Source organism: Hylobates moloch, unplaced genomic scaffold (genome assembly GCF_009828535.3).
Source record: "Hylobates moloch isolate HMO894 unplaced genomic scaffold, HMol_V3 SCAFFOLD_10, whole genome shotgun sequence".
Taxonomy (NCBI): Eukaryota; Metazoa; Chordata; class Mammalia; order Primates; family Hylobatidae; genus Hylobates; species Hylobates moloch.
In genome coordinates, this window is record NW_026652285.1 from 4,397,572 (window position 1) to 4,418,358 (window position 20,787).

The following is a 20,787-nucleotide window of genomic DNA, read 5'->3' on the forward strand; positions in this document are numbered from 1 at the left end:
TTGTTGTTTGTTTTTGAGATGGTGTTTCACTCTTGTTGCCCAGGCTGTAGTGCAATGGCGCAATCTTGGCTCACTTCAAGCTCTGCCTCCCGGGTTCACGCCATTCTCCTGCCTCAGCCTCCCGAGTAGCTGGGACTACAGGCGCCCACCACCAGGCCCGGCCAATTTTTCTATTTTTAGTAGAGACGGGGTTTCACCGTGTTAGCCAGGATGGTCTCAATCTCCTGACCTTGTGATCCTCCCGCCTCGACCTCCCAAAGTGCTGGGATTACAGGCGTAAGCCACCGCACCCGGCCCGGTGGAGAATCTTAAGTATAAAACTTCCTTGTCTTATCATGTCATGATAAAAACTATAAGGGCAGGTCAGGGCTGGGCACGGCGGCTCACACCTGTAATCCCAACACTTTGGGAGGCCGAAGCGGGTGGATCACCTGAGGTCGGGAGTTCGAGACCAGCCTGACCAACATGGAGAAAACCTGTCTCTACTAAAAATACAAAATTCGTTGGGCGTGGTGGCGCATGCCTGTAATCCCAGCTACTCGGGAGCCTGACACAGGAGAATCACTTGAACTCAGGAGGCGGAGGTTCCGGTGAGCCGAGATGGCACCATTGCACTACAGCCTGGGCAACAAGAGTGAAACACCATATCAAAGACAAACAAACAACAACAACAAAAACTAACAGGGCGGTTTTTTTGTTCATTTAGCATCTTGCTCTGTCGCCTACGCTGGAGTGCAGTGGCACAATCTCAGCTCACTGCAACCTCTGCCTCCCAGGTTCAAGCAATCCTTATGTCTCAGCCTCCTGAGTAGCTGGGACTACAGGCTTGCACCACCACGCCTAGCTAATTTTTGTATTTTTAGTAGACACGGGGTTTTGCCATGTTGGCCAGGCTGGTCTTGAACTCCTGGCCTCAAGTGATCCAGGGTGGTTTTTGTAAAGTGATGTGTACTTGACCTTCATGGTCCAGGGCCAAGATCTGGGTTACGTGCCTATCTTGGGAAGAGGAAGGCTAACTAGCCAATCCCTAATGGGTAGGTCTAAGGAGAGGGCTACCTCATGCAAAGATCCAAAGGAAAGCCCGCGACCCTTCATTCCTTTTTTGGGTACTACATGGGCCTTAGATTGCTCAAAGGTGGGCAGCCAAGAGAAGCTGGAATCTGGACTAACACACAAACTCAGTCAGTATTCTGCCCTGGATCATTACACACTAACCTGCCAGCCCCCTAATTTTTTTTTTTTTTTTTTTTTTTTGAGACAGAGTCTTGCTGACACCCAGGCTGGAGTGCAGCAGCGCGATCTCGGCTCACTGCAACCTCTGCCTCCCGGGTTCACCCATTCTCCTGCCTCAGCCTCCCGAGTAGCTGGGACTACAGGCTCCTGTCACTACGCCAGGCTAATTTTTTGTATTTTTAGTAGAGACGGGGTTTCACTGTGTTAGCCAGGAGGGTCTCGATCTCCTGACCTTGTGATCTGCTCACCTCGGCCTCCCAAAGTGCTGGGATTACAGGCGTGAGCCACCGTGCCCGGTCTAGCCCCCTATTTTTACAAGGGGAGATTTTCCAGTAATCTGCCAATGTCAGGCCAGCTGTGGGGGAGATTTACAGACCCAAACCAGGGACAAAAGGCATTCTTTCAGAATACCAGACTCTTTAAGGAGGAATAGGAAAAAGTGCAAGACTGATGGCCAGACCTATTAGGGCAGGGAGGAAAAATTGATTACTGTCCCATGAACAGATTGGACTTTTTGGTCCAATGATCCTTGAGGATACTGAAGTGAAAACTTCCACTATCCCCTCTACATCCTAAACCCAGGTCTATTCAGAGAGGACCAAACTACAGGCCCCCTTGAGAAGAGTGGAGACACCTAAACAGCCAGGACTGGAATGATTAACCAGCAACTCAGTGAAGTAACACTACCCTTGTTCCCAGGACAAAAACAGCACGAAGAACACTTTCCTCCAGCTGTGTTCACTGAGTCACTAAAGGCCTAAGGCAATTATCACAGAAGTTTGGAAAGCCTCAGTTCTATATAAAACAGATGTAGGTATCCAAAACTTTTTCATTGAATGGTCACATTCATCCTGATTTGCTGTTTGATAACACCATCACTCATCATATCTCCCTTAACAGCCTCCTTGGAGGCAGCAACCATATCTTAATCAACCTTTCATGCCCCTTAGTGCCTAACAGTGCATGGCACATTGTTGGTCCTCAGTGGACATCTAATAAACCTAGTTGAACACAAATGGGCAAGGGACCCAGCTTAAAGCCCCTTTCAACTAAGGAAATTGGGTCCTAGAGCAGAAGAAATGTTTTTAAATCCATCTTCTCTTTTGGGTAGGACAGGGACCTAAACCTGTGGCCACTGCCTCCAGTACTAGCTTCCTGGGCCTTACCTGAGCTGCTTGGGAGGGTGCACCTACCAAGGGCAGTCAGTCTGGTGCCCTTCCACCCTCCAACCAGCCTGATACTGGTCCCTCCCTCTTTCTCAAACCCAATACTGAGATGTGCACACCTGAAAAGATAGTACTTGAAAAATTTATCTATTATCAGAGCAAACGAAGCTTCTGAGGTATTAAACAATCCATCATAACATTTGTGACCGGTTAACTTTAATTTTCAAAATAAATCTGCAGTATTTTGCATGTTAGTAATACAGTGCTGGTATTGACAGGTAAAATCATCATCTGCTTACACAGAAACCTTCATTTAGGAGCACACTGTAGGAGGGGAACGGATACACAATAAAAAGCAAACGCAGGCCAAGCAGCGAGCCCTAGAGCGTAACAGGCTGGATGTCAGATTTAAGGATTATCTAATACAACTGTTTAGCTGCCAATCTGATAAAGGGGAAGCTCTCAACCAGGTTACAACCAGAAGGGAAAAACATACTCTGCCTTTTCGTAGAGCAGTGGCCGTCGTGCCTTCAACACCTGGTTGAATCAGTTCATCAACATCGAAACTCAATTCCAGTTCCAAGACACAGGAGAATTTCATCACACAACCTATTCGGTCCCCCTTTTCAGTGGCCCACCCACAACCCCCTCCTGCCATCGACTCTCTCCCTCCCAAAAGAAGACATGACGTGGCTTTATTATTGCAGACAAGCTTCTTAAGTGAATAAAGAATGCATACAAAATAGTATTTTAACTGAAGTCATACAATGAAGTCTCACTCCTGTTTATTATACAATGAATTGATAAAACAATTATTTCTAGTATATATCTTTTTTTTTTTTTTTTTTTTAGAACTAATACTTTCAGGGTTCTGACAACCACATTCTAGCTTAGGGGTAGGGCCCACACCTGCCCCCTCTGAGGACTGCTCCTTGGACCACTGTGGAGGAAGCCTGGGCTGTCTGAATCGTGAATTATGACTGCCAGCCCACCAGAGATAACAGATCCCAGCAGGCAGAGCCAGAACCCAGTTTTGGGTCTGCATGCCAGGAAATGTGAACTTCCTCCAAATGTGGCCACTGTGCCTCCCAATCCAGGCCTCAGCAGGGTCATTCTTGGGCTTTCCCTACACGAGTCCTTCCAGTAGTCCACACATAATGCTCTACATATTAAAAACAAACCATTTTTGTACTGTGGATAAGAACAGTTGTAACAAAGTCATAGCTACATATTTTTCTCTACATTTTGTTTATTGAGACAAACTAATTAAAAGGCACAAACATAGGGCATGTTTACATGGACATTATAACAAACATATACATTAAAAGTGTAGGAATGTGTTGCCTTCCTGCTAAACAGAAAGTTCCTAAGCTTTTATATATACAAAAGTTGTACAATTTAATGTCCTAAAGTACAAAAGATCATTTATAAAATTATTTTACACTAAGTACTATTTATTTTATTTTTTTACTATGTAGTTCGACCCCCTAGAACTGTTTTGTATAATGACACACAGATACCTGTCCCTGATGTAGGAAGTCTGTCTCAGATGCAAGGTATTTTGATGCTTGAACTGACACAGTAGGGTATAAACGGAAATCATCCAGTTTGATAGTCAGTCCTGCAAACATTCTGCAAGATTAACACAACTAATTTCCATTTCTCTTAACTGCAATGATTAAAAAATGAAAAAAACCAAAAACATACTGCAACTTAAAAAAAATCACAGCGTCTTGGTTAACTTTTTTTTTTTAACGCAATGCTTTAAAAACAATGTGTGGCATGACGGTGTAAAGAGTATCTGTTTCCCTAGCTTTTGGTTTCTACTTTATGTACAGAGATAAAATATCCTGCTAAGAAATAAAAAGCACATGTCTCAACGTGCATAATCATTGCTGGGTTTCTACAGGGAATGCAGACAGCTGTCTCCCTGAAAAGACCACAAAGCTGATACAAGTGTTTTCTCAAAGAAAAAAAAGTGATGTCCATATTTACAAGTTGAACACATCTGCGCAATACTTAAGAAACGGAAGGAGAAATTTAAAAGAAGATACACTCTGCATGTTCTGAAGGGGCATATACTACCTAGTTAGTGGTTAGAATAAAAACTGTATACAATTTAATATAAGACATAAACTCTAGTGAGCAACTAACACATCTGTCCCTGTTGTAATATCAACAGGCTCTGATTGGGAGAGAGAGGGGCATATCACATCCCAGTGCCTCCAGCGTCTTCCAATTTAAAGCAATATATCTGAACTGTTCCAAAGTACTCCTTGGCTCCTAAACAGGAGTCCCACTGGACTCTGTTTCTTAGGAGCCTGCCTGTCCACACACTTGACTTCTCCTCTGTCAGTTGAGGCTTTTCTTAGCAAAACACAATTTGTAGATTTTTTTTTTAATTTTTTTTTTTTTTTTTAAAAAGTCAACTACAATGCTATATTCCATCGGGATTAATATGCTGAGCAATATTTACATCTCCAAATATCAGGTCACAATCCCTATTATATGTTGAAGTTAGAATGATAAATTATCATATGCTTTGCATATCAGAGCTGGTATCACCTTTCCCATAGGGAATGCTGCCTGAAATTAACATATTCCCAAAGGTAAAATGCATATTCTCTGAAATGCATTTTATTATGACAATGCATGTATTTACTCATAAAAACAATAAACACAGACAATTCTACACTAGCTCTCAATCTGTGGATTTAAAATTTCAGGTTAAAATCAGCCATCCACCTTGTATAGGGAGAAGAGTTCTGCTAGTGTTTACAATAAAGTGATTCCTTGGGATTAGAAATAGTAATGCTGTTTTTTTTTTTTTTTTTTTTTTGAAGTGGGTTCTACTTATGATTGGTTTTAATTCTGGCATTTTATCTTGCCAACTACTATCCTGTTTAAGCAATGTTGTCAGCTAAAAGGAATTTCTGATTAAAGTGGTCCAGTGATAAGTTACATACACACCCTACTTTGAATAATCCCAGCCAAATTGGAGAAAAATGCTACCACACTCTTATTAACTAATGTAATAAAATCTCCCAATTTCATGGTTTACTTTTTGCTTTAATCAACTAAAAGTTAAGTTGCTGGTAAATATTTACTTTTACCCATATTTTGATTTTATAATACTGTTTACCAAGGCGGTGATGTAGGCAAAGCTTGGGGCAAGAAAGGCATGCTCTCTACAGGTCTCATTGCTATATTGAGAGGGGCGGCTAACGTCATAGGTGTGGGTAGATTCATTGGAGATGTGATGGTGACAGGGTGTGCTATATTCACTGGGGCAGTGACGGGGGTGGGGAGGTTGACCGGGGTAGTGAGTGTTAAAGGAGAAGTCATGGATAATGGACTGGTTATAGTTACAGGATGTCCTATGTTCATTGGGCTGGTTATGTTAACTGCACTTGAAACATTTACTGGACTTCTCATGCTCATTGCAGCTGCCACTGTGACTGGGTTTGACATAGTCCCAGACGACACAGAGGATGTTATATTGAATGGAGTAGTGAGAGTCACAGGTGTCGTAGCAGCCGTGGAGGTTTGGCACAGGTTAGCAGCTTCTAAAATAAGAATAAAAAGAGTCTTTAGATTCTCAAAACAGTGAGCAAAATTTACAAACAGTTTCTGAATCAATTTCTTTTCATTAAAAATGTCAAACATTTAATAAATCAAATTCCAGTTTTCTATCAAGTGGTCAACAGAAGAGAGGATCTTTCTGAGCACAAGCCTGGGGGCCAGGGATCCCAGTGTATGAATCACCTTCTGATGCTATACCTCCTGCAAGGACTTAAGCAATTTGTTTAGCCTTGCACTTTAGGTTTCAAGTTCAGATTTACTTACCTACCTTACAGTGATGCTGAGAGGATCAGTTAACTTCTGCAGTTCAGGGCTAAGTTTCTCACTACTACTTCATGCAGTTCCTCTGAGTTCTAAAAACTTTACTGGGAAGAGCCAACCTCCAGCAGGCCAGGCTAAAGAGCTTGTTTACACAGAGCTGGGCCAATGGTTACACAATAACAGATAATCAGAAAAATCTTCTCGTAAGGCACACTGTAACTAGCAGAGAGAGGTGTGCATACTCAGTAAGTATGTTAAAGCCTGAGACATGAAGCCACATTCTGTTAAGGTTTTAAAAATGCATAATTGGGGAATGATAAACAAGCTATTTTAGTATCATCTGTTTGTTTCAGTTTTAGAAATATGTTTCAGTTAAATAATCTTCTTTCTGGTTATGTTTCTTAACTACATTAGGAAAGATAAAAAATACTCCTCAATAAGTTCATGTTCTCCTCACTCCCATTTCTTCTTGTTTCTGATGTTGACACAATCACCTATTTTATGCCTAGTATCTTTAACTCTACATATTACACATACCACCAAGCATACCAAAGAGAACTAGCTAGGCAAGGAGACCCTGCAGTGAGTTAGACGACCCTGGTCCTTCTTATCCAACAAAACCTGGACACTTTTTTTTCTGAGACAGGGTCTCCTTCTGTTGCTCAGGCTGGAGTGCAGTAGCATGATCACGGCTTACTGCAGCCTCAAACCCTCAAGGCTCAAGCAATCCTTCCACTTTAGTCTACCGAGTAGCTGAGACTACAGGTGCATGCCATCACACCCAGCTAATTTTTGTGTTTTTTGTAGAGATCGGGTTTCGCCACGTTGCCCAGGCTGGTCTCCTCCTAGGCTCAAGCAATCTGTCCACCTCAGCCTCCCAAAGTGCTGGGATTAAGGTGTGCGCCAGGTCTAGACACTTCTTAAAAAATACTTCCCTTCAAGGTGACACCCCCAACCCACCCCTCAACAAAATTCAGCACCAGAAACAGCAGTAAAATGATGGGTAGGCTAGCTGTGACTTGGCTATCAAAATGGAGAAATATACTTGAACTAAAGATAGAGATCTGTATATGATCCACAAAGGTCTTATCACCGCAGGGGGACCCTTGAGTCAGACAGCCCTTACTTGATCAATACAATGTAACTTTAGCATATACCATTCTCCCTATCAGGGATTCCCAAACCTGGCTGATTATCAAAATCAACTATCTAGAGGACTTCAAAAAAAAAGGACTCCAGGAGAATCATTAGTGAAATTTAGATGGAACTTGGGAAATGTGTATTTTTAAAAAGCGTCCCAGACAATATGATTGTCGATCAGGTTTGAAAACTTATGTTACCTTATTTAGGCCTAATATTTAAAGGGACGTTGTAGATTCAAGTTTAGATTTTCAGGTCAGGAGTCTCCTCTACTCTAAAATGTGACATTTACTAATATGAATACAGAGGTTTCTAACATCAGTGGTCTTTTCGAGAGAGATTCACGCTATGAATGGGAATACAATAACATTTTGTTTCATGGAAGTCAGAAGATGAGCTAAACAATCAAGTCTTATTGTGCAAGCAAACTGAAATACAATACCAAATAGAGGAGTACACCGAGAGAGAATGAGAGAGAAAACCAATTCACTTTAAGGTGCTGGGAGTATTGCTGAGGATATTCTCCGCCTGCTTTCACCAAAAAATCTTTACTCTCTTATCTGCTGACCCCCTTACCTCCTCCTCCGTGTTTTCTTTTTAATCTAACAGTGTCCTTTTACTATGACTTAAACATTTTTACTCCTTCTCTAAGTAAAAATACCCTTCATAATATACTTTCAACCCACTATACAATTATCATAGCACTACACTTTTTCCTCCCCATTGCCAGTCCCCTCTCCCCATTCTAACACAAAAGTTTGTTGTTGTTGTTTTTTGAGATGGGGGTCTCAATCTGTTTTCCAGGCTGAGTGCAGTGACGCAATTGTAGCTCACTGCAGCCTCAAACTCCTGGGTTCAAGTGACCCTCCCATCGTAGCTTCCTGAGTAGCGGGGACTACAGACACGCACTGTCACGTCCGGCTAATTTTACTGCAGTCTCAAACTCCTGGCCTCAAGTGATCCTCCCAACATGGCCTCCTGAAGTGCTGGAATTATAGGTGTGAGCCATCACACCTGGCCAAAACATTTTATTAAAATAATGACAAATCTTCAGATGGAAGCTAGGAACAAGCAGCACCTGAGGAATAATGGAAAGCCTATACAGACTGCTGCATTCTTTTCTTCCAATGCCAGTAAATGTATGAAAAAGAATGCTGACTGGGCCTGGTAGCTCACACCTGTAATCCCAGTACTTTGGGAGGGCGAGGCGGGCAGATCACCTGAGGTCGGCAATTCAAGACCAGCCTGACCAACATGGAGAAACCCTGTCTCTACTAAAAACATAAAATTAGCTGGGCGCGGTGGCACATGCCTGTAATCCCAGCTACTCAGGAGGCTGAGGCAGGAGAATCACTTGAACCCGGGAGGCGGAGGTTGTGGTGAGACAAGATCATGCCATTGCACTCCAGCCTGGGCAACAAGAGCAAAATTCCATCTCAAAAAAAAAAAAAAGAATGCTATTCCTTTTATTTTTATCCAAGTATAGGAGGTTTAGAGATCACTCTGGCCAGGTGTGGTGGCTCATGCCTGTAATCCCAGATCTTTGGGAGTCTGAGGGGGTGGATCAGTTGAGATCAGGAGTTCAAGACCAGCCTGGCCAACATGGCAAAACCCTGTCTCTAGTAAAAACACAAAAATTAGTCGGGTGTGGTGGCACACACCTGTCGTCCTGGCTACTTGGGAGGCTGAGGCACAAGAATCACTTGAACTCATGAAGGCGGAGGCTGCAGTGAGCCGAGATCACGCCACTGCACTCAAGCCTGGGCAACAGAGCGAGAGACTCTGTCTAAAAAAGAAAAAAAAAAAAAAACAGAAGGGATCACTCTGAAGAAGGGAAGAGCCACACTACATGAAAGCAAAAGATGGAAGAAACTACACAGAAAAGGAATTACATACAAAGGAGCCCACAGATAGAGCATTCCTTAACATTTAACATAGTAAGACATTGCAGAGGTGGAGGAGGAGGAAGGAATTTACAAATCTGTCCTTTGGCTCATGACACATTGACAAAATGATTCATTTACAAATGGCTGCACAATAGTCCAGAAGCCAAAGCTGTACTAGTAAGTTGAAAAGTACGTTGAAAAGTGATACTCCAACTGATTCGTTAGAAGATACACACGAGAGAAAAGCAAACCATTTAAAATTTTTTAAACAATTACAGTAAAGTCCTCAGCAGCAGAAGACTAGATATGTTAAGGCCAGCCAGTGACAGACTGAAGGAGATTAAGGGTGTGACCAACAGAAAAGACATCAACAATACAGAATCTGAAACATGTAATAAATAATACAATGAAAAAGAACACTAAAGAGCAAAAATAGCACAGTTGCAAGAAAATGAACTTATGTACACACAAGGATATCCACCTCTAAAAGTGGGAATATTTTAGAAAGGAAAAAAAAAAAGCCCTTAATGCATGGAGGTTGACATCAAATTGAATATAAAAATGCAACTCTGAGCATAGCAAAGGACCAAATTTGGATCCAAGTTTGTAGCAAAAAGTAAATAAAAAAAAAGAACATGATAGGAAGTACTGAGAACTTTTAATTCCTAGTAATAACTTATCTGGACACTTTATTGCCAATAACTATACTTTACCAGATATTTCCCAGCATGCACTATTTCCATGTTTCCATTTAGCTAGATTTCCTAAAACTGTGGCTTCTCTACTTTGATCACTTGGCATACTAAATGAAAACACTTCTCTAGCCATATTTTCAACACTGGAAGTTGTGCCTTACCTTTCTTCCTTGCTTTAACAGCTTCTTCCCACAGTCTCAGTGTTTCTACCTGCTTCCCTGGCCAGCTTGTCACATGTTGTTGTTGTTGTTGTTGCTGCTGCTGCTGCTGCTGCTGCTTTTGGTTACTGGTCTCTTCACTCATGCATGCTATTACAAAGACAAACCAAAAACACTGTATTTACCTGTAAAACTGTTGCCGTTTTTTTCAAAATTGACTTCTCATGCCTCTGTGATCTTAACCATTTAACCTGACAGCTCTTAGTAAATGCATCTTTTTTGCTGCTGTGTCTATATTGGTCAAAATAATCAAGCACTAAAAAGTCTAGAGAACTAGCGAAAATCAAAGAGAAAAGGACTCTTTGCTATAAAAAAAAAGCATCAAAAAAAAAAGCAAGTGTCTTTAAAAATGGAAGTTTGATAATATTAATATAGGACTAATCAACATTCAACAAAATTTTTTATTTGACCACAATAATGTACACTAAAAGTGAATGTTTATAGGCCGGGTGCAGTGGCTCACGCCTGTAATCCTAGCACTTTGGGAGGCCAAGGCAGGTGGACTGTCTGGGCTCAGGAGTTCGGGACCAGCCTGGGCAACACGGTGAAATGCCGTCTCTATGAAAATACAAAAAAAGTAGCCAGGCAGGCCGGGCGCGGTGGCTCACGCTTGTAATCCCAGCACTTTGGGAGGCCAAGGCGGGTGAATCACGAGGTCAGGAGATTGAGACCACGGTGAAACCCCGTCTCTACTAAAAATACAAAAAATTAGCCGGGCGTGGTGGCGGGCGCCTGTAGTCCCAGCTACTCGGAGAGGCTGAGGCAGGAGAATGGCGTGAACCCGGGAGGCGGAGCTTGCAGTGAGCCGAGATTGCGCCACTGCACTCCAGCCTGGGAGACAGAGCGAGACTCCGTCTCAAAAAAAAAAAGGTAGCCAGACGTGGCGGTGTGCACCTGTAATCTCAGTTACTTGGGAGACTGAGGCAGAAGAATCGCTTGAACCCAGGAGGCGGAGGTTGCAGTGAGCCGAGATCGTGCCATTGCACTCCAGCCTGGGCAACACTGTGAAGATTCCGTCTCAAAAAAAAAAAAAAAGAAGTGAATGCTTATAAAGTACAACATACTAGATAACAAACCCAGTGTACTTACAAAGAAGCAAAAATGGATAGATTAACACACATTATGCTTTCTTCCCCATTCTCTTGTGGCCATCTATTTTTTTGAGAATTTGATGTTTCTACTGCATAAAGTACAAATATAATAGAATAAAGGATTACGAAAATGCCTTCTTCTAGTGGTTAGGGCAATCTTAAAAGAAAAAGCCTGGGTAAATCCAAGTATTCTATCTTCAACTCTGAATTTAAGGCAAGCAAAGCATTTAAACCTGCAAGTGGATATGATATCTCATTTTTCTATAGATTTGGGTTTGAAAAGCAAGCTTATTAACACTGCTTTCACCTTAAAGGTTATTATTAGCTTATCAACGCTGTTTGCATAGATGAAAGTAAAGCATAGTTCTGACACTAATATACTCTGTCCATTGTTGCCTGTTTGCACATGTTGGCAATAGGAGGAAACATGTAAGGTGAATATTAATACCTCTGATACATTATGAAAACATGCATATTTCACCAATCTGAAATATAAAAGAAATAAAATCTGAAGCACCACCTACTTTTACTGATGCCTTGTTTACATGTATTACAGTTGATACTTTGGCTCTGCCCATGAGTCTTTAAGTGGCTGGTGATGTATGCTGCACTCAGGAGCTTCCCACAGATGTTACATGATACCTTGCCTTCGTGGCGCACCATGTGTGTCCGCAGTCTGTCTTTGGTGGCAAAGGCAGCAGTGCACGTCTGCATGAGGGAGGAAAACTTTTTTTAAATATAGACTATCCTGTTCTACTCATTTTGAAGTACGTTATATTCTATGCATTACCCTATCCACATCAGCAAGCTGACAACTACTTGAATTTTAATTGCATATGTTACCTAGAATCATAATCATAATAAAACACTTGATAAATTTTAGACTCTTCCATTTTGAAGGAAGAAAATACATCAACACAGAGTAGCACAAAAAATGTAAGCTAAACTTGGGTTTAAATTGAGCTCCACAGTTTACTAAACAGCATAATGTTGAACAAGTTGGTTAACCTATCTGAATGTTTCTTCATCTGTAAAATGGGGATAATAACATCTCTCACAAAATTACTGGTGGATTAAGAAGAGCCTGGTATACACAGCAGGCACTCACTCAACGATACTAGCTTCCTTCCTCCAATTACATCTTTCTTAAAATTCAAATCATTTATTTAATAAAATCAGTCACTAACAAACTTAACTGAAAGGTGCATTAAAAGACTTCCAGCAACAAACTAGAATTACCAATGCCTAAAACAGTCATTTGATTTAGCAAAATTCTTAATGTTTTCGATATTATAATTGATGTCAAATAAAATCATTAACCAGAATAGATTTTTAAACAACTAGAAAGAGCTCCAATTTGGTAATAATAGACAAAAATCCAGTAAGTGATAACATTTGGGAGAAAAATTCATTATTTTCTCCTATTACAGTTAAAACAACTTCAATAATCAACCCAGAAATTAAAGCCCTTTATTCTTTTATTCATTTCAAATACACAACCACCTTTGCAAGACTGTAACTTTTTTTTTCCTAACAAAAAATACTATTGCCTAAAGAAAGGGAAATATAGCTTAACAAAAACAACACATTTAAATTTTTAAATGATCTTGCTTTACAGAAATAGAAGCTGTCAGTTATATTTTATAAAACTAGAAGTCAAATGGGCCACATTTACTCAGGTCAGTGATTTTATGACTATTCAAGAATGGTGAGATTCAACTGGCTCAGACCTTCTGGATAATGTGCATTAAGTGCTACACTAAGGATAAGTCATTTTAACTCTTACTTGGCATTTGAAGGGTCTTTCTGTTGAATGGACATGTTTTACATGACAGCTTAAGTGGTCAGGCCTGTGAAAAAGAGAGTTTCAACAGAAGATATAATCGAACACACAGAGAAATGCTACTTATGTGATGCTTACATGCTTGGCAGATTGGGAAGGGGTGCATTTTAGGGAAAGCTAGCAGAATTACCAACCTCCCTCCCCCAGTGCAAATCTCCTTCTCTCTCTTACCATAAACAAAGTCTTAGGCCTCTACCTGTTAATTTTCTCTCCTAGTCAACATCAAATCATATTAGGTCTTGATTCTTTACAATTACGAAATACTCGAAGTTTTAGTCTTAACACTTGCCAGAAACAGCTACCACTATATTAACTCTAAAAGCTTTTACAAATGAAAATTAGTGAAATGTTGGTGCTCTCAGAAAAATGAAAAAATATTCTAAAAGTTTAATTAAGAGTATCCAAGGTCATCCCAACTCCCAAGAAATGTTACTTTAATTTGCACAGTGAGCCTCATGTCTAGTCCCCCAACTGAACTGAAAACTGTTGGTTTTGCAGTGATAAGTATCCATGTGCCAAATGAATGCCTGAGTCCACCGAGGCACTTGTTAAGTGTAAAAAACAGGTTAATCACTATGTCACCACTTGTCAATCACACCAAACTGGGGTTAGACCTGGAGGTGTTAATACTTCTTTATCTATCACCAACCTCCTCTAATAACACAGGTCTGCCCACATCTGTTCTCACATAAACATTCTAGATCACATGGAGACAAAACTGAAGTACACTGATACCATAACAAAGCAAAGCAAAGCAAAATGCAGTACCTTGAGAAGCCTTTCCCACAAACACTGCAAGTATAGGGTTTGGTGATGCCTCCTTCATGAGACCTCACATGGTAAGTCATCCGGTCCTTCCTCTTGAAGCGCTGATTACAAATAGGACACTCGAAGGGCTTCTCATCTGAATGGGAGAGCTTGTGCCGATTGAGATGGTACACATCTCGGAAGGCCTTCCCACACATCTCACAAGCATGGTTCTTCTTGACAGGCTTACTGGGTTTCTTGACAGACTGGGTCACTGGCATAGCTGTGGTGCTGGCACTGCTACTGGGGTTGGTGCCCGAGGAAGATGTAGTGACTGTTGACAAGATGCCTGCAATGGTCGAGACCAACGAAGTTCGGCTGCTGTCCCCAGCGATGGTAGAGATAAGGGGAACCACCGTGGTGGGGGTTTTCTTTGGCCGGGACACCAACTTGATCCCTGTGTGGCAGGATTCGTGGCGCCTCAGGTGATAGCTGTCCCTGAAAGCTTTACTGCAGTAAGTGCACACAAATGAAGTTTTGGGTTTTTCTTTTTTAATCCCAATGGCATCCTTTAATGTTTCTGGTGCACCCTGAGGTTTCTGAGTTATTGGTATTGGAAGCAATGGTTTCTGATCAGGGGGCTCCACAGCAGAGCTCAGGAGGGGCAGCAAGCTGTTCTGTGCTGCCTGCTGTTGGTGATGGGAAGCTTCATGGGCCTAAAACCAAACATTTACACTTCAGAAACTCAGCCTCTCACAATGGCCTTCGAAATTCAACATGCTCCAGACAACAGAGACCAGAAGAAACAGTCAAAGAACCTATAAGCTACTCTGCAGCAGTAATCCAGCAACCACCTAGTTACTCTAAGAGCTCACAATACAAAGCATTGAAAAATCACTGTGCAGACACAAAACTTTTGCAACTAAGTTGCTGACAGTGATCTTGCTTTTAAACAGCTGACTAAACTACACACTATCCTGGTTCATAAGGGATAGACCAGCTGATGAAATCAGTTTGCATTAGTCTGTCAGTGCTGAAACCAAGTTTAAATAACTTACTTAAAAAAACCACTCCAGATTTAAGTATTTAACAGTACCTTACTGCAGCAATACACACATACACACTCACATACACGCAATAACACAATCATCTATTTGTCTATTATCCAGAAGAAAAGCATCATGTCTTTCTATCAGAAAACTCAGACTGAGGAAGGGGCTGTTGCTAAGTGATGAAAGAAATCTAGTTCTCTAAATACATTTGCTAGTTGTTAACTTTAAGTTTTCACTTGACTCTACTAAAAGGTTTGGTTGAAACAAAATCTGCTATTAAGCAACCTGGAAGGCATCTGTGAAGGTAGCCTATAGCAAAACACCTGTCAGTTGTTTCTCAGGTCATTTAATTGTATACTGAAGTCTGCATCTTTCAGCAACACTATCTGTTCAAATCCCAAACTCTCAAAGACAGACTAATGAGAAAAACAAACTATAAACACTTAAATTCCTTTCATATTCATCTTCTTCCAGCAGTTGTAGGTTTCAATAAAGTATTAGACACTTGCTGTTATGATGTGCTTCTCCACTCCCAAAACTGGAGGCTGCACACTGGAAATTCTTTCAGCCGCAATGAAACCAAAATTTCACCATGGCTCAGGTTCTTGACATTTATGAGTAGTTACTCTCTTGGTTCTGATACTTTCAAAATTCTCCATACCGATAAACATTTAGGAAATGATGGAAAAAATTCCTGAAACAGTTCTTCCTAATACGTTGTTCTTTACCAACATTATTTAAGCCCCTATGCTTGAGTTTTGTAATCCTAATAGGATGCATGCACCCAAGAGGAGTTTTAAATATTTTAAGTGTACAATGTCCTACTAGGGGCCCATCCCATCATCTTAGACACTTTAGACAGTTATTTACCCTTCTTACTCTATAACCACAAGTCCCATAGCTAACTTGATTAAGGACAAAAAAACAAGGAGAAACACACACACACACTCACAGCTCCTCCTCTGATGCGTAAGAACATCTACCACACATTGCTTCTATGTTTACTTGATGGCAGCATAACAGTTAAGCCTGGAACTAGTCTCCCCCAAACGATTAGGAGGTGTGGTATCCACAGTTCTCAGTTTCAATTTAATAATTTTGATGTAATCACCCTTTGAGTCCTGGAAGCAGTCTCAGAAATTATGTGGTTCCTTATGAGTCTCTTTCTGGACTTACTGCTCCTAGCAAATTACAGTCCGCTTTTAATCTAATTTGTGAAGCTCCTGTAAATGTTAAGGGTCTATCTACCCAGGTGACATCAGTAGAAACTTTACGGAATTTGGACTCCAGTCATAACCCCTTTTCCAACCTGGCTGTAGGATACTCAAGTTTCCATACAGTATACAAATAGTTAATAGCTGAAGATAGCTGAAGATATACAATTTCAAAGGCTAACAGATCAGATAATAGGGAATGCAGATCTTCTGGACAAAGTTCAGACTTATAGCATTTAGAGGCATTTTTCAACTCTAAACAACCATTAGTACGATGGAGTACTAAAAGCACTTACTGCCATTTTACCAATTCAGATGTCTGTGGCAACATAAAGTATTTTTACAGCATTGCTGAAGCTCACTCTCACACGAGGGTCATACCAGGTCCCTGCTTCTTGGGTGAAATGCTGTAGAACCACTACAGGAATCACTCTCTGAGGATTCCTAGGATCCCCACACTTCTACATGAAGCCTTCTAAGGGGGAACTGGGTTTTCCCAACTTGTTCTCTGGGGGAGAGACAGAGTAAAATAACAACCACAGCCAGCCTTCAGTTAAGTGATTTATTTTAAAAATATAACTTCTGGGTAGGCTTTTATTTGACTAGCATCATCAAACCAAAGTTTTAATTTTATATCCCATCTCTTTCAACTGCAAGGCTTTTTAACCCTGCCCAAGCTTTCCTTTTCCTAGGGCTGGCAAGAAACAAAACAGAAATGTTATTTCATCACCCAGGGTAGTAGGATATGGCACCATGAAATCTCCAGTGCCAGAGGGTAAAAGATTTTGTACTGAACAAATTAGCATCGGTGAGTCATATCTTGAATGTCCTGTTAGAAGAATCATCCATCAAACATTTTAATAGCTATAGCTTTCACTTTCCACCAAGTTATCTGGAAAGCAAGCAGGTATTAAATTGTTTCAAAATATAAATTCAACGGGATGCTCCAGGAAACAAACAAGATAATTTAACTCCATATCCCTAGTGAAAATTGCTTAAAACCAGAACTGATTAAGTCTATTCATACCTTTCCATAGAAAAGACTGAAATATTCTCTTTACCCATTCAACTGCTCTCGGCTCTAAATTTTAAGTTTTCCAACAAATTTCACTGCACACATTGCCAAGCCCAGGATTAAATAATTTGTTTTCACACTTCTCCATCAGGTGGAAAAAAAGATTTTAACAGCTGAAAAAAAATAAATAATATAAAATCTAATTAAAAAGTTGATCAATAAACGCTTGGCATTTGTTTTACCCAGGGGAAAAATAATCTTTAAAAAAGTATTTCAAAAGATTTTTCAACCAGCTTTCCAAAGATGCGTTATAGGTTTTTCCTTTACATGAAGAACTCTTTTTTTTTTTTTTCAATCTCTATAGACACCATGCTTAATATGGTTTTTAATCACATGAAAATCACTTCAGTGGCCCATCAATCCCATATTTTAAAATGACCATTTGAGTTTTTTTCTGGGGAAAGTATTTGCCACCTTTACACCAACCTGGATGCATGCTACTTATATATCATTTCTTTTCCAATGCATTTTCAAGTTGGTTTATCACATTATTAGCAAGCTCATCAAAGTAAAATAAAACAACACTGATCAGAATGAGAAAAGGGGGAAGTTCATGAATTCCATAATGTTGGGTATTTTCGATTTTAAGAAGCCCAAATATATTTCCATAACTACTTAAAGATCAAATTGCCCACACTGGAAAAAATATGTCTTAAAACAACAGGCCAGTCTACACAATAGGTAATTTCTGAGTTATCCAATTCTCTATATTAACTCCACTAGGATGCATCCAGTGGCTGTGAGAATAATTTTTTGAAAATTCTGCATCCGTTCTTGTTAGTTCCAAAAGGTATCAAGCGCCCCAGCTACGCGTTTGGGATTTCACGAAGTATTCAAAGGAAAATAACTCGGAGAGGCGGGAAGAACGCACTTAAAAGTGACGAGCTTCCTAACCTCCTCCAGTTCCGAAGTTTCCCCGTGAGCTCATCGCTACTGCCCACTGAATGCTTCGTTTGCAAATAGAAACGAAGTAAGAAAAAAATAAGTTCCAGCCTAGATCTGCCAAACAGGGGTCCCCCATCTAAAGTGGGCGGGCAAGAGAATTGCCAAAACAGATCGGCTACAGTCACTTTCAAGTTTCTTGCAAAAAAGCGAAGACCAACATCCCAGAGTGACTCATCTGGGGGCTTTGTAAGCGGACTTTGTTTGCTCTCTCCACTGGTTGGAGGAAACGTTCGAGGTGGGCGAGAAAGAAAAGCGCTTCGGGAGAAGGTCGGGCCTCCAGGAGTCCCGGCCCCCACCGCTCCCTCCCGCCCCGGGCCGACCCGGCTGGGGGATTCCCCGGGCTGAATGGGACGGCGGGAGAGCTGGACAGAGGGAGAAGGTGTCAGCTGCCAAGGCTCGGCTAAGACTTGGGAAAGAAAAAATGTAAATCCAGTGAAAAAGTTTGGGGAGGGGATACGCACTCACAACATCCTCCCCCCGCAACTGGGTAAACACGAGAGGGGTGGTGGCGGTGAGGGGGAGTGGCGGGGAACCTAGGGATACCCGCTATTCGCGGGGACACGGGAGGGGGTCAGAAAGTCAACATACGCACGCACACACACAAAAAGACGAGGAAGGTGAAAAGAGAACAAGCGAAAGATGGATGAAGTGGCAGGGAGGAGACTCAGGGCAGGACCTGGGGACCTCCTCACCCCACCGTGCGGGACCGGGCCGGCACGCAATGGCCCAGCAGCCCGCGCTATCCAGCGGCCCGGCGCCCTCCTTTCTCTGGGCCGCGGGGTGGTGACAGCGACCGGCCTCCTCCCTTCCCCTTCAGAGCGGGAGGGAAGGGTGTGTGCGAGTGTGTGTGTGTGTGCGTGTGTGTGCTGGGGGGCCCCCGGGTTCACCCCGAGGCCTGCTCTCTCCCCCGCACCCCGTGAGGCCGCCTCCTTTCACCTCAGCAGCCCCGCTCCGCCGGGGCGGGCGGGCGGGCGGAAAAACAAAGGGGGATTAAGGCCGGGCCGGAGAGCGGAGCCGGGAGGGAGGGGAGGAGGAGCGCCCGCCCGCCCGCCAGCCCGGGGCCCGGCCCCCCTGTCCCCCCCGTGCCCCCCCGGGGGGGCCCCCAGTACCTGGAACAGGAACGCGGTCCAGTTGGCCTCCATGGCTGCAGCGGCCGACCCCCCTCCTCCCCACTCCCCCCGCTCGGGGAGCCTCCTCAGCCGGAGGAGGCGACAACAAAGCGGCGGCGGCGGCGGCGGCAACGGCAGCGGCGGCTCCTCAACATGGCAGCGCCGAGCGCGGCCACTTCCGGTAACCTCCGGGACGCACCACCGCGGCGGCGAGCGCGGGCGGGGGGGGAGCCCCGGCCCGGCCGCCGCCGCCCCCAGTCGCCCGGACCCCCTCTGGGCGTCCCCGCTGCCGGCTCGCCGCCTCGGAGCTCAGCCAGTGCCCGCTGGCGGTGGGGTCAGGGCCCCCGCGGGGGGGCTGGGGTGGGGCCCGGGGCGGGGATGGGGCGCGGCGTCCCCCCCCGCGGGGGTGTGTGGTGCTGCGGTCCGTGGCTCAGGCAGCTGGAGCAGGGGGAGCTCAGGAGAGAAGATGGAGGACGCCAGGGTCTGGCGCTGGCCCGCTGGGCACAGCTGGGCCGTCTCCCGTGACTCAGACACGGTGTCCAGCACCGTCGCGTCCCTGTTAGACCCTCAGCGGAGGGCACAGGCCACGGCGGACACCCGGCTCTTCAGTCGCTCATGCACAGCATGGTCCCCACCTCCAAATTGGGGAAAGCCCTTTCGACTTCGAGTCTCTCTTCCTTCTGGCATTTCCTCCCCAGCCGGCTAAGCCCTCTGCGCTCTCGCTATGATATGCATCTCATGGCGAGGTGGCCTTCCAATTCAAGCAGGGAATCCCACTGGGATGCAGCCTCAGATCCTCTCAGTGTGGAGGGAAACACTTCCCACGCGTAGAGATGTCATTACTGGGTTATTCTTGGGTGAAGGGCTGAGCCTCCCCATCCTCCCCTTCACTCCAAGATAGGATGTGAAATTCTATCCCAACACCCCTCCTCTCCCGCCAAAAATAAAAACAAGTGAGATAGTATAGACAAGAAATTATTTTAGTCCTTTAGTACAGTCTGTTTCCTCCTTCACCCCCAGGACAAAAATCGAACTTCTGGTTGGACAGCGTCAGGAGATGTCACTGAGGTGACCCCAGCCTCTGTTTGCAGTTCCAAGTCTTCCGTGTAGGCGTCACTGCTACTGGAACTTTGTAGATGAGGAGCCTGTATGATGATGTCCTGAACATTTCTATCCTTTCCTCACACAGAGGGTAGCTACTGGGAATATCAGAGACAAGCTATTATTAAACAAGTGTCTCTAGTCCAAGACATCTCCTGTGGCAGGGAAATGAGGGGGCAGGCTGTATCAGTGATATTTTTATAAACTCTGGTTTTAGAAAAAATTCTTCAGATGGACGCATTATTTTAAGACTTTAACATTTTCCAAAACCAACTGAATCTTATCCCCTCCATTTATCCCCCTCCAGACACTTCTAATCAAGGTCACCATCTCCAACTTCCCCCATAGACAATAAAAATATGGCTGGAGAATTCTACTGTAATAGAAAACCAAGGAGATACAGTAATTTGAGTGTGTTTCCTTTCCATC

At 43.2% G+C, this 20,787-nt stretch overlaps 1 protein-coding gene across 4 annotated transcripts; it reads right to left on the minus strand.

Annotated features, from left to right (window-relative positions):
* Positions 1-2,598: 2,598 nt before the first annotated feature.
* Positions 2,599-19,506, minus strand: VEZF1 (vascular endothelial zinc finger 1). 4 transcript variants are annotated; one of them, XM_058445666.1, is made up of 7 exons: positions 19,258-19,495; positions 16,425-17,316; positions 13,884-14,578; positions 13,059-13,122; positions 11,797-11,998; positions 10,125-10,271; positions 2,605-5,965 (listed from the first exon to the last, which is right to left on the minus strand). In XM_058445666.1, the coding sequence occupies exons 2-7, from the start codon at positions 16,428-16,430 to the stop codon at positions 5,538-5,540; spliced, it is 1,542 nt and encodes a 513-aa protein (XP_058301649.1). In that variant the 5' UTR covers positions 16,431-17,316; positions 19,258-19,495; the 3' UTR covers positions 2,605-5,537. The 4 variants fall into 4 exon arrangements, with proteins under 4 accessions (XP_032018719.1, XP_032018720.1, XP_058301649.1 ...); XM_032162828.2 differs by lacking the exon at positions 16,425-17,316 and having other exon boundaries at positions 2,599-5,965; positions 11,797-11,980; positions 19,258-19,491; XM_032162829.2 differs by lacking the exon at positions 19,258-19,495 and having other exon boundaries at positions 2,599-5,965; positions 11,797-11,980; positions 16,425-17,809.
* Between the last annotated feature and the right edge of the window lie 1,281 nt (positions 19,507-20,787).